General features: G+C 34.2%; 1 protein-coding gene across 1 annotated transcript in view; it reads left to right on the plus strand.

Annotated features, from left to right (window-relative positions):
- Positions 1-25,472, plus strand: part of LOC127218432 (sex comb on midleg-like protein 2) — a 66,290-nt gene that overhangs the window by 28,772 nt on the left and 12,046 nt on the right. The window contains exons 11-23 of the mRNA XM_051179448.1: positions 4,463-4,543; positions 5,889-5,966; positions 7,330-7,443; positions 8,891-8,971; positions 10,330-10,413; positions 12,285-12,368; positions 13,670-13,753; positions 15,097-15,180; positions 15,694-15,777; positions 18,614-18,900; positions 20,581-20,695; positions 22,843-23,046; positions 23,942-24,124. Coding sequence (XP_051035405.1) covers positions 4,463-4,543; positions 5,889-5,966; positions 7,330-7,443; positions 8,891-8,971; positions 10,330-10,413; positions 12,285-12,368; positions 13,670-13,753; positions 15,097-15,180; positions 15,694-15,777; positions 18,614-18,900; positions 20,581-20,695; positions 22,843-23,046; positions 23,942-24,124 — 1,563 coding nt within the window. The remainder of the gene's footprint in view (positions 1-4,462; positions 4,544-5,888; positions 5,967-7,329; positions 7,444-8,890; positions 8,972-10,329; positions 10,414-12,284; positions 12,369-13,669; positions 13,754-15,096; positions 15,181-15,693; positions 15,778-18,613; positions 18,901-20,580; positions 20,696-22,842; positions 23,047-23,941; positions 24,125-25,472) is intronic.

The following is a 25,472-nucleotide window of genomic DNA, read 5'->3' on the forward strand; positions in this document are numbered from 1 at the left end:
AAATTGATGGTTGTTCTCATAGAAGCCTTTTTGGTGATGATGGAACATTAGGCTATTTCTTAATTATATGAAATTATAATGTATGTTAAACTTTGCTTATGTTGTATCTTTGTTTAAAAAATGTTTTTATTTGTTTAATGCTTTAATTTTTTTTCACACAACTTTCTTTGATCATATTATTTTCCCTCCCAAATCTCCTTTCAAACTGTGTTCAATATCCTTATCTGTTCAAACTCATTTTCTTTTCCTCTTGAAAAAAAAAAAAAAAGAAAACACACACAAAATGGGGAGTCTGGTTTGTGTTAACTGACTACTTCTGACCATGTGGCCTGCATTGGTATGTGGATACTCAATGTCACTCCATTGAAGAAAATTGATATTCCTTTTTCTAGTAGTTATGAATTCTTAGCTAGGGCATGGGAATTGTGATCACTTCCCAGAGCTCCTCCTTGCTGGGATTTTTGAGGCTTGAGCTTATACAAAATATGTGCATCCTGTTGTAGTCTTCCTGATTTCTTTATATTCATCTGTTGTTTCTGAAAAAATGTTTTCTTGGAAAAGTGTTTTTTCTACCCCTGCCTAGAAATTTCTGCCTGCTTTTCCACATAGTTACCTGAGCTTTGAGGGCAAGGGTTTTATATAGACATCCTATTTAAGGTTGGGCACTCCATAGTTTCTCATTTTCTGAACATTGTTCAGTTGTAGGACTCTTTGCTAAGTACTATCCACTTAAATAATCTCTGGTGATGTGTGAGTGATAAATTAATCAATGAGTATAGCAATATGTTATAAGTAATATTGTTTTATTGCTGTGTCCATTAGAAGAACCTTGTTAATAGGATTTCTCCTGTGAAATGTAGCACTTTTTCATAGGTTCTTGGCCTCATTAAGTGTCAGATGTGAGTTACATCTCATGGAGTGGATGTTAAATCCAATCAAAAAGTACTGTATTAGTCTTATATTTGTGCTATTATTGTGCTAGTAGACAAGTCTGAGAGAAAGCTGATTATTGTAGTTCTCTTGATTACTTTTCTTCTTTGGTAGTGTTTATAGCACTGCTTATCAATATGAAACATAGTGAGTAGGATTGAGGCTTGTAGTTGAGCATCAGATACATTTTTCATTGAAGTATGACACACATTTGTAGTATGTTCAGCAGATAAAAACTAACTTAATATTCTCGGTGGCATGGTATATAGACTGTAAGTCTTACACCTGGAGTGGAATGTAGTTGTTTATTATGAGCACTTTTATCATCAGCCTGGTCCCAGAGCCATGTCAACTCCAAATAACAGAGATGCTATGTTAGATATAAAGCTGTTGACTTGTTACTAATGTTTCTTATTGGCTAGCTATGTCTTAAATATTAACCCATTTCTGTTAATTTAAGTGTTTCCACGTGGTCTTATCTTACCAGAGAGAGGGTCTGGACCTCTTTCTCTCAAGTCCTTATATCTTGACTCTTCTCCATTTCACAGAATCCTCCTTGTCTCCCAGTCCTGCCTATCTTCCTTTCCTATTGGCCTGAACTTGGGAGGCAGAGGCAGGTGGATCACTGTGAGTTTAAGGCCAGCCTGGTCTACAAAGCTAGTTCTAAAACAGGCTGCAAAGCAATATGGGGAAACCCTGTCTCAGAAAACATATAGAATTAGTAGATTTTACTGTGCAAATGTCATTATTAATAAGTTTTTAAGGTGTTGATACCAGACTATCTCATTGGTTTGTATGTATTTATGTATTTATTTATTGATGGGAATATAGTAAAAATATTCTAGCAATTAGTCCTCATTCAAAATATTAATATTGTCTAATTGGGCTTCCAGGTAACTGGAAGCTGCATATCACATGAGCATGTCCGGAAGCTATGTGTGTGTGTGTGTGTGTGTGTGTGTGTGTGTGTGTGTGTGTGTGTGTGTGTGTATGTATATGTATGTACATAGTATATGTATGTATATACATATACATACATATACATGTACATATACATATATATATATTTCTACATGGTCTTATCTCACTGAGAATGCCAGAATCACACATCCTGCCCTCCAGTGATCATATCTCATTCTTCAGAATTCTACACCTCTCCTAGTCCCACCTTATCTTGCTACCCTATTGGCCGACAGTGCTTTATTCATTAAACAATATGAGAAACATAGTTACAGAATGACATCTCCCATCATCTCTTCTTTTTGTCTAAATAAAAAGGTTCTAACTTTAATATAGTAAAATATATAATGAAGCAGTTATTAAACAAGAACTATAATAACATTTAGCAAGTTTTAAAGAAAATATTTTATCTTACCTTTGTGAGTCTAAAGTCTTAAATGTAACTTTTATCATAACTAAGGAAAACCATAACCATGACTATCTGTCTTTAACTCCATCAAAGTCCACAGAAGTGTAATATAAAAACTCTATAATTGACAGAGACAACTAGCTGCCTGCTCAGTGACCTGAAGTTCTTCTGAAATGTTCCATCTTTGGCCCATAGGACATAGTGTGTCTGGAAGATTCCTCAGCAAAGCAGGGAATTTTAAACTGTCTACTTGTATTGGCAGTTTGTCAGTCACTTTTCTCTGTGTCCTGGAGAATGTCTGCAGACTCTTCCATGAAGCAGGAATTCTGTAGCACTGTCCATCTTGCTTGAGCAAGTCACTTTTATGTGGGTCCTGTATGTCCATTTTATATAGCCTAAAGTCAAATAGTCCAGATAAGAGCAATTTCTTGCCCAAATGGATAGTCTTGCCATATCGGGAGTAAACTCCATAACAAGTTTCTTCAATGTTCATCTTCCTTTGTGATGCAGGTGTCAGTGTCAAGAAAAACCCTAAATCACTTTTAATGCCATATTCTGTAGGTTTTGAAAGGTTTGAAGAATGCCATTTGAAATATATCTCTATATTTAGAAAATCTAACTAACCTATAAGTTTTTGACTATTATAGCTGACTATATACAATCTGTATTAAATATGCATTACATTTTAAAATATCTGTATAAACCAAGTACCTAAAGAGAAGAAATATACATATAACAAAATTGACCTTACATTTGTAGTAATAAATGAAAATCCATACCAATGCAAAGTATTCATCCCTATATCCTCCATCATTTATCACTTGAGCCTTTTCAAGACAACACTGCATTAGAGTGTATATGTTATGATTAGAACCTTTATAATTTGGCAGACATACTAAATATAATGTGTTCTGGCTTTAAATGCGCATAATTTTTGTTTTGTTCTTCATTACACAACAAAGTTGAGGAAAAAACCCAAGAGCAAGAAAGTCAACAAAGTTGCCTGGACATTCACCAAGGTTCATCTGTAATGCTGAGACATCCATCCACCTTTTCACTACAGGCCTAGCTTACCTGTGAAGCAGGGAATTTTGAAGGACTGCCCTTCATTGTCTCTGCAAAGCTTGGCTTTCACCTTTCTTGTGTCCTGCCTTTCTTGTGTCCTGCTAGTCAAGTTTAGGAAGTAACTGTCAGAAATTGAGGCAAGGGCAGTTTCTTTTCCCATGTGTCTAGCTTATGCCATATAGAAAATATGCAGAGTTTTGATGCACATCATCTTTTCTAGAATAAATGGGTATTAGAGCGGTCTCTCACTATAATGAAAAGTCTAAATTATTAAACAATTTAAATTCTGTAGATCTTTGAAATGTTTGAAGAATACCTACCTGAAATATATATTTGTATATATAGAAAACCTAACTGACTATAAGTTTGATTATTATAGATGACTAACTATATTTTAATAAATCTGTATTTTTTAATTATTGAAGACTAGATAATTACAGTCATAGTGTTTTTCTTAGTTACGGTAAAAGATAAATTAGATATAAAACTTCAAACTCACCAAGATAATTGAATATTTTCTCTAATTTTATCAAATTCAGATAGACTAGATATTATAACCGTAATTCTTAATTGATAACTGTTTTGTATGTAGCTTTACTATGTTAAATTCAAAACCTACCTATTCCATTACACAGAAAGGGAAAAATGCTGTGGGATAATCTTCTGTATGCTGTGACTGAGTATTTCTCACAGTGGTTGATAATAAAGTTGTTTTGACCAGTAAAAAAGAAAAATGTTTATAGGTTGTTGTTAGTGATTGTGCAGTGTTAGTTAGTTAGTGATTGTAGATAGTTCTTCTATATCCATCATGTCACCAACACAGATTTCTTAGCAGGGTTTCCAGTGTCATATATGCTCCCCACTTGTTGATCAAGTCTTAGGTTCAAATGCTGCATGCATAGAGCTATCATGCTATGATGGGCATTGTTTCACATCACTACAACATGATGGTAGCAATCTTCATGACAAGGCTATAGTAGACTATATGCTTTAGTATTGGAGGCTTTATTATTTTTGGTAAATATAGGGGAGTAAACATAATGTGTTCTAGGTTTAAATGTCCATAATCCTTGTTTTTCATTTCATACCTCAATAAAGCTGAAAAGACTCACAAAGGAAAAGCAGCCACCAAAACATGGAAAGACCAAGCTGGTGTGTTTGAAGATGCAGCAGGCCCAGGTAATTGTTTTGTTCTGTTTGTTTCTGTGTACATTGAGTCACGTGACATTTACAGTATATTGAATATTGGTGCAATGTTTTCAGACAGCAACATTGTTTTTCACTTTTTAGAAAAAAAGTGTAAGTACCACAATGATATAAATTCGTAGAAATTTTCATTATGATATGTCAAATTTGTCTCTTTATAATGAGTTCATCCTTTTAGAGAATTAAATTGCTTCTTGATTGCAGATTCTTTTCATGTCTTCAAGGAGAATTATCTCATTTTTAATATATAATCATTTAATTTCAACCTTTCTTCCTACCTTTTCTTCCCTCTAAAACTTCCCATTTCAATCCCCTTCACCCAGCAAAAATCCATGACCATTTTCCCACTACTTTTTAGTGATTGTATTTAAGAATATCTATAACCACCCACACAAAAACACATAAACACACACATAATCCTTGATATAACCTGTTCAGTAATTTTAATACCACCTTTATATATGTTCTCATGGCTGGCTTTTTGTCACCACACATGAATTTGAATATTCTTCCCTGGGTATTTCCTCCTCTTCTGTCCCAATTTCCTTCTGTATTTTATTATCCCTTGAGTAAGGATGAAGCCTGATTGGCTTTCTATGTCCTGTTTGTGTATGTATTGGTGCCATTCTTGTTCAGGCCATGTTTGGGCAGTGATGGTCATGAGATTTTATAGGTGTTTCTCCTGATATTCTTAGAAGAGAAGATACAATCTTAGAGCAAATTCCTCACTCTCTGGCTTTGATTATCTTTCAGCCCCCTTTGGTAGTGTTCCCTGAGACTAATTTATATGCAGGAGTGTTCCGTAGGTATATGCATTCTGATTGGTCTCCAACACCCTCTGTTCTTGTTGGTTGTGTATTTCTGCAATCATCTCTGGCTATTGCAACAAAAGAAGAGTAAAGACTTATCTTCAGATATAAGAACAAAGTTGGTAGATTATTTTAGGGATTGTGCTGTGTTAGTAAGTTAGTGGTTGTAGATTTTTCTCCAGTAATCATCATTTCAAGAGCACATAGCTTTTAGCTTGTTTTCAGTACCAGGCATGCTCTCCCTTTTATTGAGCAAGGCTTAAGTCCAAGTAACGAATTCTGGTACCAAAGATGATCTGTGTTATACTGCTGCATACATTGTGCTATAGGGGACATTTTTACACATTATTAGAGCATGGTGGTAGCCTTCTTTATGACAAGGATATAGTACAGGATATGCATTAGTATTGGAGTCTGTATTATTTGGAGGAGACATGGGGTATTAAACATAATGTGTTCTAACTTTAAATGTCCTTAAATGTTATTTTTCATTCCATACCTCAATAAAGCTGAGAAAAAACGCAAACGAAAAACAGTCACCAAACCATGGGAAGTCAGCCTTTTAGAAGATGAAGAAACAGGCCCAGGTGATTGATTGTTTTGTTTGTTCTTGTGTATATTGACTCACATGACTTTACAGTATATTGAATAATGGTGTAATGTTTTGAGAAGACATCACTGTTTTATTAACTTTTGAGGAAACAAGTCTAAGTACCACAGTGCTAGATTTATAGACGATTTCACTGTGATAAATCAAATTTGTCTCTTTTTATATGCGTTCATCCTTTTGGAGAGTTAGATTGCTTCTTGATTGCAGATTCATTTAATGGTTTCAAGGAGAATGATCTCATTTTAAATAGATGATCCTTTAATTTAAACCATAATTCATACCTTTTCTTCCCTCTAAATCCTTCCATTTACAACCCCTTCTCTATGCCAAAGTTCATGGCCTTTTTTATACACTAATTGTTACTGATTTTATTTAAGAATGTCTATAGTTGGGTGTTGGTGGTGCATGCCTTTAATCCAGCATTTTGGAGGCAAAGGGAGGTGGATATTTGTGAGTTCAATGACAGCCTGGTATACACAGTTAGTTGCAAGACAGGCTCCAAAGCAATACAGAGCAACCCTGTCTCGAAAAACAAAATAGCCAAAACCAAAACAAACATAAAAGGCTATCTATACATTCCAGTTTACTTCAGTTTTCTATGGTTCTTTGAATAGGGATGAAAACCTGAAGGGCTTTTTCTCAGTCCAGTTTGTGTATGTATTCATGCCATTCTTGTTCAGGTCATGTTTGGGCAGTGATGGTCGTGAGATTTTGTAGGTGTTTCTCCTGATGTTCCTAGAAGAGAAGACACAGTCTTACAGCAAATTCCTCACTCTCTGCCTCTGATGGTCTTTTAGCTTCCTCTCTGCTAGTGCTGAGCATTACCTTAAATACAGGAGTGTTCAATAGTGTATACATTCTGATTGGTCTCCACCAAACTCTGTTCTCTGAATAGTTGTGTATTTCTGCAATTGCCTCTGTCTGTTGCAACAAAAGTAGCCTTGATGAAGAATAAAGACTACAGTTATCTTCAGATAGATATAAGAACAAAGTTTGTAGATTGTTGTTGGAGCTTATGCTGTGTTAGTAAGTTATAGCTAGTAGATTCTTCTCCAGTAATCATTTCATCTCATCAGTACGGAGTTTTTGGCTGTGTTTCAGTGTCATGCATGTTATCCCTCTTGCTGAGTCTTAAGTCCAAGTAAAGAATTGTTGGTTTCAAAGGTAGTATGTGTGATTATTGCTGCATACTTAGAATTACCACGGTGGGCATTGCTACACATCACTAGAACATGATGGTAGCCTTCTTTATCATGAGGCTATAGTAGAGCATATGTATTAGTATTGGAGGATGGGGGGGGGGGTTAAACATAATGTGTTCTAACTTTAAATGTGCTCAGTCTTGGTTTTTCATTCCATGATCCATAAAGCTGAGAAAAAACGCAAGGGAAAAACAGTCACCAAAACATGGAAAGACATAGCCAGCCTTTTTGAAGATGAAGAAGCAGGCACAGGTGACTGTTCTGTTTGTTTTTGTGTATACTGATTCACATAATTTATACAATATATTGAATAATTGTGTCATGTTTTGAAGAAACAACATTTTTTTTTCATATTTAAGGAATCGAGTGTAAGTTCCACAATGATAAATTCATAGAAATTTTCACTGTGACAAGTCAAATTTGTCTCTTTTTGTAATGAGTACATCCTTTTGGAGAATTAGATTGCTTCTTGATTGCAGATTATTTTCAAGGTATCAAGGAGAATGATCTGATTTTTTAATAGATGATTATTTAATTTCAACCTTCATACCTTTTCTTCCCTCTAAAATATCCCATTCTTAACCACCTTCTCTATGCCAACATTCATGGCTTTTTATCCTCACTAATAATTAGTGATTGTATTTAAGAATGTCCATACATTCTCTCTCCCTCTCTCTTTCTGTCTCTCTCTCCCTCTCTCCTTATTATAACCTGTTCAGTATGTTTAATAGTGTGTGTGTGTGTGTGTGTGTGTGTGTGTGTGCGTGTGCGCGTGCATGTGAATGTGCCTATGCATGTGTGTTCATTCATTTATTCCTGACTGATATTTTGGCACCAGACACGAATTGGTGTATTCTTCCCTGAGTGCTTGCTCCTCTCCTGTCCCCAGTTTCCTTCAGTTTTCTATGGTCCTTTGAGTATGGAAAAAGCCTGATGGGCTTTTCTCTATCCTGTTTGTTTTATGTATTCATGTTTTTCGTGTTCCGGTCATGTTTGGGCAGTGATGGTCATGAGATTTTATAGGTGTTTCTCCTGATATTTCTAGAAGAGAAGACACTATCTTACAGAAAATTTCTCACCCTCTGGTTCTGATAATCTTTCAACTCCATCTTGGGTAGTGTTCCCTGATTCTTGTGTCTAGGAATGTTCAGTAGGTGTCTGCAGGTGTATGCATTCTGATTGGTCTCCACCACTCTCTGTTCTTAATTGGTTGGTTATTTCTACAATTGTCTCTGGCTGTTGTAACAAAATTTGTCTTGATAAAGAGTAAAGGCTACAGTTGCCTTCAAATACAAGAACAAAGTTTGTAGATTGATGTTTGGGATTATGCTGTGTTAGTAAGTTAGTGGTTGTAGATTTTTCTCTAGTAATCATCATTTCACCAGCACAGAGATTTTAGCTGGTTTTCAGTGCCAGGCATGATCTCCCTCTTGTTTACTGAGTCTTAAGTCCAAGTAAATAATTGTTGGTTACAAGGGTGATCTGTGTTACAGTGCTGCACACTGACAGTTATCATGCTATGATGGACATTGTTATGCATCACTAGAGCATGATGGTAGTCTTCATGACAAGACTATAGTAGAGCATATGCATTGTACTGGAGGCTTTATTATTTGGTGGAAACATGGGGTGTTAAACAAAATTATTTCTAGCATTTCATGTCCATAATCTTTGTTTTTCATTTCATTCCTCAATAAAGCTGAGAAAAAACGCAAGGGCAAAACAGTCTCCAAATCATGGAAAGAACAAACCGGCTTTTTTGAAGATGCAGCAGGCCCAGGTGATTGCTTTGTATTGTTTTGTTTTTTGTGTATGTTGATTCCCATGATATTTACAGTATACTAAATAATGGTGTAATGTTTTTAGAAGGCAACACACTTTTAAGTTTTGAAGAAACAAAAGTAAGTACCACCATGATAAATTCGTAGAAATTTTCACTGTGATAAGTCAAATATTTCTCTCATTATAATGTGTTTATCCATTTAGAGAATTAGATTTCTTCTTGATTGCAGATTCTTTTCATGTTTTCAAGGAGATTTGTGTTCTTATATGTATAATTATCATTTAATTTCCACCTTTTTTCATACCCTATTTATCCATCCAAAACCTCCCATTTCAATCCTGGTCTCTATGCCAAAATTTGTGTCCACTTTTTTTTTCACTAATTTTATTGATTTTGTTTAAGCATATCTACATACACATGCACATATATAATTGTTCCTTCCTATATCTTCTCTTGGCTGCCTTTGGGCACCAGACATGAATTACTCAATGAGTGTTTTACTCAATGAGTGTTTTCACTTCTCCTGTTCCAATTTCCTTCAGTTTTCTATGGTCTTTGAGTAGGGATGAAACTTGAAGAGCTTTCCTCTGTCCACTTTGTGTATGTATCAGTGACTTTTTTTTTTTGGTCAGGTCAGGGCAGTTTGTGAGAATTTGTGTGTTTCTCATAATATTACTAGGAGACAAGGTCTTAAAGCAGATTTTCTCATCTGCTGTCTCTGATGATCTATCCACCCCCTCTTGGGTAGTGTTCTCTGAGCCTTTTCTTATATACAGGAATGCTCTGTAAGTGTCTGTATATGTAAGTATATGTAATCATTCTGATTGGTCTCCACCATTCTTTTTTTTTTTTTTTTTTTGAGTGTATGTGGATTTTTATAATGGTCTCAGACTGTGACAAACAAAAATTGCCTTGATGAATAGTAAAGGCTACAGTTATCTTTAGGTATAAGAGGAATGTTTATAGATTGATGTTAGGGATTATTTTGTGTTATTAAGTTAGTGGTTTTAAATTCTTCTCCAGTAATCATCATTTCACCAGCACAAAGTTTTTAGCTCATTTTCAGTACTAGGCATGTTCTCCCTTTTGTTGAGTGAGTCTTAAGTCCAAGTAAAGAATCCTGGTAACAAAGATGGTCTGTATTACACTCCTGCACACTTAGTTATTATGCTGTGATGGACATTGTTACATATTATGTGAGTGCAATGGTAGACTTCTTTATGACAAGGCTATATAATAGCATATGTCTTAGTATTGGAAGCTTTATTATTTAAGAGAAAACACAGTGGATTAAAAAAATGTGTTTTAGCTTGAAATGTCCATAATCTTTTTTTTTCTTTCATACTTCATTAAAGCTGAGAAAAAACGCAAGGGCAAAACAGTCACCAAACAATGGAAAGGCCAAGTTGGACTTTTTGAAGTTGCAGAAGCAGGCCCAGGTGATTGCTTTGTTTTGTTTTGTTTATGTGTATATTGATTCACATGATGTTTTAGTATATTGATTAATGATGTATTATTTCCAGAAGGCAATACTGTTTTTCACTTAAGGAAACAAGTGTAAGCACTGCTAGGTAAATTCATAAAAATTTTCATTGTGATATGTCAAATTTGTATTTCATTATACTATGGTCATCCTTTTGGAGAATTAGATTGCTTCTTGATTGCAGGTTCTTTTCATGTTTTCAGGGAGATTGGTATCCTTATGTGTGAGATTATCATTTAATTTCAACCTTCATATTCTTTTATCCATCCAAAACCTACCACTTTCCCCAATAATTGTTAGTAATTGTATTTAAGAACTCTCTCTCACTCATACTCCTTAAAATAACATGTTAAGTCTGTATAATTGTACCTTTATATGTATGTTTTCATGGTTGGATTTTTAGGCAACAGAGAGTCAATTGGTATATTCTTCTCTTGGACTTCCCATGTCTCCTATTCCCAGTTGCCTTCAGTTTTATGTCATCATTTTGTATAGGCTTGAAACCTCGTGGGCTTTTCTCTGTTCGATTTGTGCAAGTATTTGTTCCATTCTTGTTCAGGTCATGAAGAAGCAGTTATATTACTTTTAGAAGACATCACTGTTTTAACTTTTAAGGAAATAAGTGTAAGCACCACAGTGCTAGATTTATAGAAATTTTCACTGTAGTAGGTCAAATCTGTCACTTATTATATTTAGTCCATTCTTCTGGAGAATTGAATTGCTTCTGGATTTCAGATTCTTTACATGTTTTCACGGAGCATGATCTCATTTCTTAATAGATTATCATTTCATTTTAACTTTTCTCCATAAACTTTCATTTCTTCCTAAACTCCCATTTTAACCCACTTGTATATGTCAATATTTGTGGCCTCTTTTTAAATTGTTACTGATTGTTTTTTTAAATACTCTCTCTTTCTCTCTCCCTCTCTCTCTCTCCCTCCCTCCTTCCTCCTTAATATAACCTGTTCAATCTTTAGTGGTACCTTTATACATACATTTTCATGACTGATATTTTGGCACCAGACATGAATTGGTGTATTCTTCCCTGGGTATTCCCTCCTCTCCCGTCCCCAGTTTCCTTCAGTTTTCTATCATCCTTTAGTAAGGATGAATCCTGATGGGCTTTCTCTGTCCTGTTTGTATATGTATTGGTGCCATTCTTGTTCAGGTCATGTTTGGGCAGTGATGGTCATGAGATTAGGAGATTTTATAGGTGTTTCTCCTGATATTCCTAGAAGAGGAGACACAGTCTTATAGCAAATTCCTCACTCTCTGGCTGTGATGTATCTTTCAGCCTCCTTTTTGGTAGTGTTCCCTGAGCCTTATTTATATGCAGGAGTGATCTATAGGTGTAAGCATTCTGATTGGTCTCCACCACCTTCTTTTCTGATTGGTTGTGGAATTCTGCAGTAATCTCTGGCTGCTGCAACAAAAGTTGCCTTGATGGAGAGTAAAAGGCTACAGTTATCATCAGATAGATATAAGAGCAAAGTTTGTAGATTGGTGTTTTGGACTATGCTGTGTTAGTAAGTTAGTGGTTTTCAGTGCCAGGTATGTTCTCCCTCTTGTTAAGTGAGTCTGAAGTTCAAGTAAAGAACTCTGGTAACAGTGTTACACTGCTGCACACTTAGAGTTATAATGCTATGATGGACATTGTTATGTATTACTAGAGCATGATGGTAGCCGCCTTAATGACAAGGCTATAGTAGAGCATGTACATTATTATTGGAGGCCTTATTATTTGGGGGAAGCATGGGGGATTAAATATAATTTGTTCTAGCATGTAATGTCCATAATTTTTGTTTTTCCTTCCATACCTCAATAAAGCTGAGAAAAGACGCAAGGGAAAGACAGTAACCAAATCACGGAAAGATCAAGCTGGAGTTTTTGAAGATGAAGAAGCACGCCCAGGTGATTGCTTTGTTTTGTTTTCTTGTGTGCATTGATTCACATGATATTTACAGTATGTTGATTAATGGTGTAATAATGTTTTTAGAAGTCAACACTGTTTTTCTTTTAAGGAAAAAGTGTGAAAGTATCACAATGACAAATTTATAGAAATTTTCACTGTGATAAATCAAATTTGTCTTTTTTATATTGAGTTCATCCTTTTGGAGAATTAAATTGCTTCATGATTGCAGGTTCTTTTCAAGGCTTCAAAGAGAGTGATTGATTTTTTAAAATAGATGATTATTTAATTTCAACCTTTCTCCATATCTTTTCTTTCCTCTAAAACCTTCCATTTCAATCCCCTTCTTCAAGCCAAAATTCATGATCATTTTCACCTCTAATTTTTAGTGATTGTATTTAATAATATCTATAACCATCCCCACAAAACACATAAACACACACATAATCCTTGATATAACCTGTTCAGTAATTTTAATACTACCTTTATATTTGTTTTCATGGATGGCTTTTTGGCATCAGACATGAATTTGTGTATTCTTCCCTGAGTATTCCCACCTCTCCTTTTCCAATTTCCCTCAGTTTTCTATGAACTTTTGACTAGGATTGAAGCCTGATGGGCTTCAATGTCCAGTTTGTGGATGTATTGGTGCCATTCTTGTTCAGGTCATGCATGTTTGGTCATGAGATTTTGTAGGTGTTTCTCCTGATGTTCCTAGAAGAGAAGGCACAATCTTAGAGAAAATTCCTCACTCTCTGGCTGGGATGACCTTTCAGGCCCTCTTTGGTAGTGTTCCCTGAGCCTTATTTATATGCAGGAGTGTTCTGTGGGCATATGCATTCCAATTTGTCTCCATCATTCTCTGTTCTAATTTAGGTTTTTGCAATGGTCTCTGGAGTTGTCTTCAGCTATAAGAACAAAGTTTGTAGATTGTTTTTAGGGATTATGCTGTAAATTATTGGCTGTAGAGTCTTCTCCAGTAATCATCATTTCATCGGCACAGAGTTTTTAGCTGGTATTCAGTGCCAGGCATGATCTCCCTCTCGTTGAGTGATTCCAAGTAAAGAATTGTTGGTTACAAAGGTGGTGTGTGTTACACTGCTGCATACTGAGAGTTATCATGCTATGATGGACATTGTTATGCATCACTAGAGCATGATGGTAGCTTTCATGATAAGGCTATAGAGCATATGCATTGGTATTCAAGACTTTATTATTTTTGTGAAGCATAGAAGATTAAACATAGTTTGTCCTAGCTTTCAGTGTCCATAATCTTTGTTTTTTATTCCATATCTCAATAAAGCTGAGAAAAAACGCAAGGGCAAAACAGTCGCCAAACCATGGAAATGCCTCTCCGGGCTTTTTGAAGATGAAGAAGCAGGCCCAGGTGATTGCTTTGGTTTTTGTTGTTGTTTGTTTGATTAATTGTTTTTTGATGGTGGTTTTTAAAATCTATAATTTTTCTCATGTTTGCCATAAATCGAATAATGGTGTAGTGTTTTTAGAAGAAAAAACTTGTTTTTCTCCTTTCAAGAAACAAGTGTAAGAAATAGCATAATGAAAATTTGATAGAAATTTTCAGTATGGTAAGTCAAATTTATCTCATATTGTAATAAATTCATTCTTTTGGAGAAATTAGATTTTTCCTCAGTTTTTTTCATATTTCATTAGTCTAATTTTGAGATAATAATTAAATTTCAAACTTTCTCCTTATCCTTGCCTTCCACCAAACCTCCCATCTATGCCTCCATCCCTCTGCCATATGCATAGCCTCTTTTCTCAGTAATTGTTAATGTTTGCATTTAGGAATATCTATGTACACATATGACACTGAGTATAACTTGCTCTGTCTCTATAATAGTAACTGTATGTAAATCTTCATTGTTGTGTTTTTCACAGCAGATATTGAATTGATATGCCTTTCCCTGGGGATTCTCTGTTCTCCTGTTCCCCCTTTCTTTACTTTTCTATACTTCTTTTGTGTAGGGTTTAGTCTTTGTGGGTTTTTCTTTGTCCAGTTTATTTATGTATTCATGTCATTCTTGTTTGGCTCATGTTTGGGTAGTGATGTTCATGAGATTATTTGTTTTTCTCTTGATATTACTAGGAGACAGTTTTGGAGCACATTCCCTCACCTTCTTGTTCTTTACAATCTTTCCACCTCCTCTTGGACAGTGTTCCTGGGCCTAGTCTTATGTGCAAGAGTGGTCTGTAGATGTTTTCTGACTAGGCTCCAAAACTCTTTGATTTGATTGGTTTGGGTTTATTGTAATAGTCTCTGTGGCAATCCAATGTTTTCTTGATGAAGATTGAAGACTACGATTATCTGTGGTTATGAAGACAAATGTTTATAAGTAGTTAGTTGTTCATGGCCTGTGCTTGGTTTAGTTAAAATTCATTATTGTTGCAGATTGTCCTCCAATAACTATCAATTTTCTAGCATAGAATTTTTAGTTGCGAATTCAGTACTAGCCATGGTTTCCATTGTGTTGAATGGATCTTGAATCCAGATAAAGAGTTATGTAGTTACTGCCAAGGTGTGCATGCCACTGCTGTATCCTTAGAGTTTTTGTGCATTGTGCATTGTTAAAATTCATGTGAGTATGATGGTAACCTTTTCATGACTATGCTGCATTAGAATCTTTATTATTTAGCATGCATACTGGAACATTATATGTTGCAGCTTTAAATGTCCATAATCTTTGCTTTTCATTTCATACCTTAATAAAGCTGAGAAAAAACGCAAGGGTAAGACAGTCACCAAACCTTGGAAACACCAAGGCAGACTTTTTGAAGATGAAGAAGAAGCCCAAGGTGATTGCTTTGTTTTGTTTAAATCCTTATTGATTCACAAGACTTTTGCTTTGCTGTATATTGAATAATGGTGCAGTGATTTTAGAAGACAGTACTGTTTCTTACTCTTTTATAATTCATTTATCTTTTACATTTCATTTTACATTACAACCACAGTTTTCCTTCCCACCCGCCCTCCCTCCCTCGTTTGCCTCCCTCCCAGCCCACCCCAGTCCACTCCTCCATACCGGTAAGGGCTCCCATGAGGAGTCTACAAATTCTGGCAAAATAGGTTGTATAATGGCCAATCCCTCTCCCATGAATTAATCTGAGCACGGTATGTTGGCATGTTTTTCACTTTTAAGGATATAAGTATAAGTACCATAGTGATAAATTCATAGAAATTTTCTCTATGATAAGATAAATGACTATGCTGTATTAGAAGTTTTATTATTTAATGTGCATACTGGAACATAATGTGTTCCAGCTTTAAATGTGCTTAATTTTTGGTTTTCATTTCATACCTCAACAAAGCTGAGCAAAAACGTAAGCGCAAAAGAGTCAGCAAGTTTTGGAAAGAGCAAGCCAAACTTTTAGAAGATGAAGAAGCAATTCCAGGTGATTCCTTTGCCTTATTTTTCTGTATTGCTTTACAAGATTTTTCTCAATATTAAATAATAGCATATTTTTTTCGGAAAGACAGTTTTTTGTTTGAAGAAATCTAATACAAGAAGTAGCATATTGATAAAGTGATATAATTTTCACTGTGCTCAATTTTGTTGGTAATTATAATAAATTCATCTTTTTAGAGAATTAAATTGTTTCCTGGTTATGAAATTTTAATGTACCTAAAATTTAATTTTTAATGGTATTCTTATTTAAACAATATTTTATTCTTTAATGATTGTTTTTATTGTTACAAAATTTGTACCTTATATTTTGATGTTATTGTGTCCTCTCCCACAGTTCTTCCAGTGTCTTTCCTCGCTTTGTATAGGATATTATGTACCTTCTATGTACCTTCTCTTTCTTAACAAAAGAAGCACAACTTACAAAAAATAGTTGTCAATATTGTGTTCATGTAAGATTGCTCTAGATTAGCTTATGTCAGTCTATTGAAGAAAACTGGTTTTTCTTTTACAGCACCTATCAATTTTGAATATAGATTCTTAGCTAAGGGCTGCTACTTTATATCTATCTACTTTGCCTAATCCATGCTGGAATTTTTTTTCTGGCTTAAGCTTGTTTATGACCTGTGCATTTTATCCTGTTCTTTCTGAGTTTGGATGTGTGTCTTCTTTGTTGTTTCTGGAAAATACTCTCTCATCAAAGTCATTTTACCCCACTGGTTAGAATCTTTCTGCCTGCTTTTCCACATAGAGAACTCATCATTGAGGGAGTGGGAATGATAAAGTTATCTCATTGAGGGTTGAGCACTCCAGTCTCTCATTCTCTGCAGGTGGTCCATTTGTAGAAGCAAGAAGCTTCTCTGAAGATGATTGAGTGCATCACTAATCAATGATTAGTTATCATTAGTAATCAATAACAGTATGTCATTCATTTAGAAGTAACTTTATAATTATGACCACTGATCAGAATTATACTAATAAGAATTTTCCTAGTACATTTGGCCTATGTTGTCAGAGGTTTTGTTTGTTTTGCCTTATTACCAGTATCAGTTTTGGATTCCATCTCATGGAGGGCCTTAAATCCAACAAAAACTGGTTGGTTATTCCAAAAATAATTTGCTACTATTGTGGCAGTGGGTATGTCTTACATACAATCAGACAGTTGTTGTAGCCTTCTTGGTTTATAGCTTGTTGAGATTGATTATTGCTTTTTTTCTCTGGCAACATGCATAATATATTTTTCACACTATGAACCATAGCCAGTAGAAGTGAAGCTTCCATTTGCATACCAGCTGTGTTTTTCTATGTTCCTTGGCATATTTTGTGGTATGTTCAACAAATTAAAACTACCTTGAGATTCTTAACCCTCAAGTTGTAGAGGGCAACAAGTAGCATTGGCAATGCCCTTTAGTGTTAGCTGTGGGATCTGTGGGACCAGTTTTGACAACACCTCAAAAAGTGGTAACCCATTCCTCGTACTGGGTTGGGTTTTGGTAGCTTGTGCTGTAGAGTTGGTATGTTGCCCTTCCATTATAAGGTCACTTCACTTGAACATGTTTTATAATTACTTATATTTCAGAAAGCCTTAATTGTAGTAGGTTTCCATTTAACATTTTTGAAAGTGTTTTTAAAATTTATTTTCCTTCCCCATGTTCCCTCCTCTCTACCCTTCCCTCCCATACCTTTATCTCCTTTAATTCTCTTGTTCTGATTTCCCATTTTATAACACCATATTCTATTTCTTGATTCTTGGAAGATCCTGCCTCCCCCACCCCCCAGGTTTCCTGGTGTAGTTTTTGAAGACTTTTGTATATAAAAATCATGTCATCTCCAAATGCGGATACTTTATTTTATTTCTGGCCTGTGTGTAGCTCCATGATCTCTTTCCATTGCTTAGTGATCTAGCCAAGAATTAGACACTGTATTGAACAGGTATGGAAAGAGTCCAATTTGAGTGGAAATGTTTTTGTTTTTTGTTTTAGTTTTTTAAATTTTCCCCAGTTAGAAGGAATATTGGTGTGTGAGATTATTATAAGTTTCCTTTACATTGTTGAGGTATGTCCCACATATTTCTGATCTCTTCAGGACTTTTATCAGCAAAGGCCTTTTCTCTATCCTTATGAGATGTGGTTTCTGTCCTTTGGTCTATTTATGTTGTAGATTATGTTTTTGATTTGTATATGTTCAATAATCCCTGCCTCTCTGGGATGAAGCTGACTTGATGGTGGATAATCTTTTTGATGCATTCTTGAATTTTGTTCGTAATATTTTATTGAGTTTTTTATCTATATTATAATGGATCTTGGTCTATTTTCTTTTTTGTTGGGTCTTTGTGTGGTTTTTGTATCAGGATGATAATGGCCTTGTAAGAAGAATTTAGGAATTTTCTTCAGATTTTCTTTTGTAGAATAATATGAAGACTGTTGTCATTGATTCTTTTTTTGGATTTCTGGTAGAAACATCTGTCCCTGGCCTTTTTATAATTGGGAGAATTTTTTGTTACTGTTTCTGTCTTACTAGGGGTTATGAATCTATATAAATCACATTTACTTTATCTTTATTTAACTTTGATAGATTGTATATTTTAAGAAATTTATATTTTCTAGTTCAATAGAATACAGTTTTTTAAAAAGTATTCCTTTATGAGTCTCTTATTAATATCTGTTGTATTTATTGTCTTTTTCATCTCTAGTTTTATTAATTTGGATCTTGTTTAAAATAATTTTCATAAGTAACCTTTGGGATGTTTTGAAGATAAGCATAAACATTTTCACTCATATGATAGTGTTTTTACTATATCATTTTCTTTAATTTTTGTTGCTAAGCTCTTTTCTCAGCTCTTTCAATGAAAAGTACAGAGAACACACCACCTTCCTCTGCTGAACAGACAAAATCTTCCACCTCTGAGAAAACTAAGTCTTCTACCTCCAAAGGGGCTCAATCTTCAAAGAAGTCTCCACGGAAAACAACTGTTGTACCACCAGTGCCAAAGACCAGCAAGAAATCAGGACAAATTAAGCCCACTGGAGATACTTCCACTACTAAGAAAGGCATTACTATTAAAATTGTCTTACCAAAGAATAAAGGTGGAAAGAATAAAGGTGGAAAAAAGGTTAGTCATATCTTTTCCTAATTTGTCTTCTAAAGTCTCTATTGGATCATTATTTTTAACATGCAGGTTAGCAATTTACTAAGGCTACACTCAAGTTTTTAGGACTTTTAAATGTATAAGGCTCTTTTTGTCATAGTTGGGTTTTCTATTGTGATGAAACAAATGGAACTTATGAGGAACTTACGCTTCTCTATCACAGTTCATTATCAGAAGCAGTCATGGCAGGAAATCAAACAGGGCAGAAAGGAGAACTGAAGTTGGGGGTGTAGCAGAAGTAATATCTAAAAGTAGTGATTGGACAGAATTAACTACTATTTACTGGTGGAGAAAGAACAGAGCAAATGAATTGAAGAATATAATAAGAACTGTCCAGTATGAAAAACTGATACAGAATTTAAAATACTGAGTAAGACAGTAAGTTCAGATTTCCTTCACGTGTGTATTAGTCAGGAGGAAGAGAGGCAGGGATAGATTGGGGCAAGAAAATACTGAGGAAAAAATTTCATACAGTCATTTCTAGTCCAGTACAGTTTATATCATAGACAGATGTAAATACACAAAGGATTTACATTGTGAATGTGGATGATAAGGATCTATATAAGTTTAGATTCAACATATTTATGAAATGGTACATTATGAATTTTATTTGAAAATTATACAAAATTATAGATAATCCTCTAGTCATGATGTAAAAAATGTAAAGAACTATGTGTACCTGAAATTCCAAGGTAGAAATTAAAATAGTATTTTAAGTATTCAAATAATCCCTCAAAAAAATAGGATACATAGCCAGGTGGTGTTGGTGCACACCTTTAATTCCAGCACTTCAGCACTTGGGAAGGAGAGGCAAGCGAATATTTGTGAGTTTGAAGCCAGCCTAGTCTACAAAGTTAGTTCAGGACAGACTTCAAAGCTACATAGAAAAACTCTGTCTTGGAAACAGACAAACAAACAAAAAAGATAGGATATGTGGAACCACCATAACAAAAATGAATAAAGGAAACAAAATGTATAATAAAATGGTTTATTCAGCATAACATTTGTTTCTATGAATGCTTGCCATATAAAAGAAAATAATGCCATCTTGTTTTTAAAATACTTACACTATTACTTCTATTTAAAACATTTAAAATTTATAAAAATCAGTATGAAATATCTGTAAATATATTAAGATAAACCAAAAAGATTTTTCTAGGATTTTAAGTGAGAAATAAAATTAAGAAAATTTGATCTTGAAATTTAATGTGAAAATACATTTGGTAACACATATTTTCAGCTGCTCAGAATGTTTGATTCCTGTGTTTTTTATATAATTTTGAAGAGGTATATTTTACATAAACAGAATACTAGTAATAGAAGGGAAATTTGTCTCTTATTGCAACAAGCAGTCTTCATCAAATTATTTATAATTATGTGGAGATCATTGGTGGCTAGACACAATGGGAATTAACAGCTGCTTTCTAAAGCCCTCTGCCCTGCTGACATTATTTTTTCTTATTAGAAAAGAGAGTTCAGTTTCCATAGCACTGCAGTACTTGGTATCCAGAAGGTTTTCAACCTTTTTTCTTAAATGATGATTTTGTGATTCAGTGATATCTACCATTTTTTCTAATCTAGAACCTGTTAAAAGAATATATTCCTGCATTATTTACCCCCCCCCCTTTTTTTAAAAATAAACAGGAAAAATGTATTCCAGTTGTGTCTTCTACATCTTCAGCTTCTCTCAGTTCACTGATGAGAAGCTCTTCATCTAATAAGTCTTCTGTGGGGCCATCTAAAATAGTAATGTCTACAGGTAAGTTAGTATTTTCAAAACAGCACTAAACATGTATTCAGCATTGATTTCAGTGTTGTTGAAGTACTGGAAATGAGTAAACTATTATTGTATTTTGTTAAGCTGATAGTTTGGCTTAATGTTAAACAAAACCAGTCTATTTAAATCCATGTCACCTAAAAATAAATATACAACCTTTTGAATTTGTGTCATTATTAAATACTTATACTTTATTTTGAGAGTATTTTGTCACTTCATATAATATGTGTTTTCCAAGGTAACTCATGCCTTTTGAAAATAATTGTCTGAATAAGGACATGGTGACTTTAAATTCTTGTCTGGTAGGTTTGAAAGAGCACATACCATAGCTAATACTTTTTATCATCCCGTATACCTTTCCGTAATCCTTCTGTAGTTTTTTTTTTTTTTTTTTAGTTTTTACTTTGTATGCATGAGTGCTTTTGCCTGTGTGAGTATTTGTGCACCATGTATCTGCCTCATGCCCAGAAGTGAATGTCAGATACTCTGGGACTAGAGATACTGACAGTTGTAAGCTGTCATGTGAGTGCTGGCAAGCAAACTGAGACTGTCTGGAAAGAGCCACCTGTGCTGTTGAGCTATCTCTCCAGCACTCCTTTTGTGTTTTAAATAATGTGTCCTATTCTTTTATATCCTTAATTATCTTCTTTATGCTCTTAAATTTCTTGAACTTTTCCTTATCATATTTTCTCATGTAAAGGAAATTAATTTTTGAAGTACCACTTGTTTTTCAAAGATTCATTTAGCATACTTCATTTCTTATTATTTATGATTTTTAATCCAGTAGCTAAATGAATATAAAGTTGGTCATATCTGATCCAAGAATGTAAACTCTGAACCTTGACATGACACCAGAAGTAATAATTACCTGACTTCATATGATGGGTTGCAATCAAAATATAAATGCCCCCAAATTATTATATCAAACTACCTTCAGGCTTTGTATATAAAGTGTCTATGAAGTATATATGAATTTTATGCTCAGACTTACATCCCATCCCCAAGTTACCTCATTATGTTTGAACTAAATATTCTGGTACCAATGATTTCATCTAAGAGATGCTCAACAATGTAGTAGAAATATAAAACATTGAAATCTTTCTTTTGCTTTATTTCCTGAACATATCTGTGCCATTATCACCTTGGGCTAAAGGTTTTAATCACTGTTTCATGTTTACCCTTCCTCAGACTATTAGGACAATTTGAAATATATTTCCACCCAGTGAATAGGTTTTTAGTATACTAAATATATACATATATATATATATATATATATATGTGTGTGTGTGTGTATAATTTTTCAGTACAAATTAACAGTTTTAAATGCCCTTGATTTAAGAAAGAAATAGCTTCAATAATGATAAACCTGCATGCATGTTGTTATAGTATACATTGATTTGCATTTGTTGATTAAAATTGTCTACACTTACCACCATGATTATAGATGAGAAACTTCTATTATGTATGCTTTTATTGTACAAAGAAAATAGTTTAAAAATTTCATCACTGAGCCTAGGCATATAGAGAAGGAAAATTTTATATTTAAACTTTATGTCATTAGAACTTATTATTAACTATAGCTTAAATCATTTGATTACTTTAAAAGTTCAATTGAACAACACTATTGGTGATTTACAAGAAATTTAGTTATAAATGAGTAAGGATGACCAATTTTTTAAAGGAAATTCATATACTATATGTACAATGAATTTGGGTAGGTAGAGAACCGGGAAAGGTCTAGGAGGAGTTGGAGAGAAAAAGATAAAAATATAAATAAAAACAGGACACTAGTCTTTACTTTTTGTGCCCTTTCTTGCAATAATAATTAAAATGATTTTATGATGCCTCTATATGTCTTCTCAACCATATTATTTTATATAATCAGTGTGGGTAGAATTCTAGAATACTGCATAAGCTCCTTTTTTTTTTTTTACTAATTCCACGTCCAAAATCTTTACATAAATATGATAATATATATACTTCCATGTTTTCAGTAGCAAACATGGTCATTGATGTTAACTTATTTAAGTTTCTTTTAAATGTAGTCACTAGTAGAATATGGCAATTATGTAATATTTTCACAATATTTATTTTAATTAATTCCATTGTTTATATGTATTTTTCTCAAGTCTGTGTCTATATAAATAAACATGGAGATTGTGGCCCCTACCTGGATCCACAGAAAGTTCTGCAGCTGCCTGACCACTTTGGCCCAGGCCCTGTGAATGTGATTCTCCAGCGGACTGTGCAGGCCTGTGTTGATTGTGCCATTGATACCAAGACTGTGTTTTTATTTCTTAAGCCAGATAATCGAGGAGGAGAAATAATAACTGGTATACTAATCTAATTCTTTATTCAAATTCTGTTCTAAATTTGATTTGAGGTTTAGAAAGGCAGACTATTATATGTATTACTTATATTTATACTGTAATATTATACTGACATAATAGAATAAGCATAATGGTTATATGCGTTCAAAATTTTAACTCTTATTTGGAAAACTTACTTTTATCAAAGCAGACAGATGAGAGCCAAGTATTGTGGCACATACCTATTCTTCTATTCTTCTTATACTAAGGAGTCTCAAACAGAAGGATCAGTTCAAGGGAACAATGGGCTATATGTAAAGTACCATAGTCCTCTAAGGCTATATAGTAAGACCCCATGTCACACAAACAACAACCAAAATATACAATCATTTTTCCTTGTACATGCTTTGTTAAGCTAGATATTTAAAAAAAAACTTTAATTTTTATAGACAATATCTAAGAAGCATTAAAGAATGGCATGTCTTCGAAGAAAATCTTATGATAAATTGAAAAGGCTAAGGATTATAACTCGGGGATAGTATCATTTCCCTGCATGTACAAGGCCCTGAATTTATTCCCCAGCACCAAAACAAAACAAAAAACAAACAAACAAAAAAAAAACATTTTAAAAAAATAGAGTAGGAGAGAAGTAAGTTGTAGCCAGTGTCTATCATGATTATATCAGCATATTACTCATGGGATATTTTAGAATAGGGTTACTGTTAAGCAAACCATTTCTGTTCCCGTTTATGAATATTGAAATGGGATTTTTTTTTATCAATTCCCTTTTAAATCCCAAAACCCAGAAAGTAAACTTTAAAAGTACATTTCTTGAGTTGATTCTTTTGTTATTGTATTTCTCATCTGTCTATGGGATTATGAGATGACTGATGACTGACATTACCTCCCCACTTTATAGCCTTCTTTGATGGGAAAGTTCATACTGTTCAGCTCCCTCCAGTGAATAGTGCATCATTTGCACTTCGCTTTCTTGAAAATTTCTGCCACAGCCTTCAGTGTGATAAGTTTTTGAGTAGCCAGCCGTTCAAACCTAAGGCTCGTATTCATACCCCTACTGCAGACCTTGATCAAAACAAACCAGGTACGAAAAGTTTTTTGTATTATATATTTAAGATATTGTGTGGGGAGGGATCAGGAACAGTACACATGGAGGCAGAGAATAAGTTTATAGAGTCAGTTCTCTCCTTCCATCTTTGCAGAGATTCCAGGGATTGAACTCATTTCAACAGGTTTGTGTAGCAAATGTCTTTATCTGCTGACCCCTAATATGCTTTTATTTTGCATTTTATATTGGGAATCTGGGTATTTCAGAGTTTATCTTTCTGTCATCCTCAAACATTTAGCTACATTGAACTAATGAAGAAGATGAGGTATATAATTATACTTACTTCACTTAAAGTAAGAAACTAATTTCTTTCTGTATTCCTAGTGAACTTGAGAATCAAAGCTAACATGTTATGTTTTGCTTCTGTGGGACTAGTTGATATAAGACGTTTTCTGTTAGGTTGAGGAATGGCTTTTATGTCATTTACCTAAATCTAAAGAAAGTAGCAAAGACCATTGAGCTCATAGATTATAAAGAATGCTTTTCTCAAAATTAGCTATAGTTACCTGCCTTTCATGAACTCACAGACTAATGGCTGAATAAAAAGAAAAATGCAATATTGTCCTATAGAATCATGGGTGATATTCTTGTTTATGATCTCAACAGTGAAAAGCTTGTTTGAGTTTTTTGGCCATTTTTTTCCGGAAGAAAGTTTTGTTGCTCTTTCCTATGACTATGTTCTGGTTTGCTTATGTCTTAAGAGTAGCAAAAGCTCCAGGTATTAAAGCTGCATTGTTTTCTAGACAAATGCTGTCAATTCTGGAACTATAGAATACCATGACAGACTTAATCTTTGTAAGTCCACTGTATTCCAGTATTCCAGTACGGAGAAAACTGGGGTGTCATCTTCAATTACTCAGTTACTCATTTTCTAGTCCTTCTGATTATTCTCATTTTTCCCCTCATAAACCTTATTGCCTCTGTTTCAGTGAAATCTTCCAGTCTAGTCCTTCCTTTTCCATTTCCTTGTCACTACCCTCATTCAATGCAGAATCCCTTTTCTGGTTTAGTAAAGTGATCTCCTAATTGGAGTCCCCTATCTGGTTTCTCCCTGCTGGCATAACTGCCCAGTGAATCCCTTTGGAATAAAGTTATAATACAAGAAGTCCTTGTATGAAAGTACAATAGTCATAAGGGTTTGCAATTTATCAAATTTGGTTTCAATGCTTGACTCTGCAACCTGTATACTAAAAGGACGTGAAGTCTGGTAGACCTAAATTTTAATCTAAGGCCTGCCCTTAATTAAAATTATACTTTATGAACAAGGTACTGATCCTCCCTGGTTCCCAGGTTGCCTCTCTGAAAAATGTTTACTTTCTGAATT

This window comes from Phodopus roborovskii, unplaced genomic scaffold, assembly GCF_943737965.1.
Source record: "Phodopus roborovskii unplaced genomic scaffold, PHOROB, whole genome shotgun sequence".
Classification (NCBI taxonomy): Eukaryota; Metazoa; Chordata; class Mammalia; order Rodentia; family Cricetidae; genus Phodopus; species Phodopus roborovskii.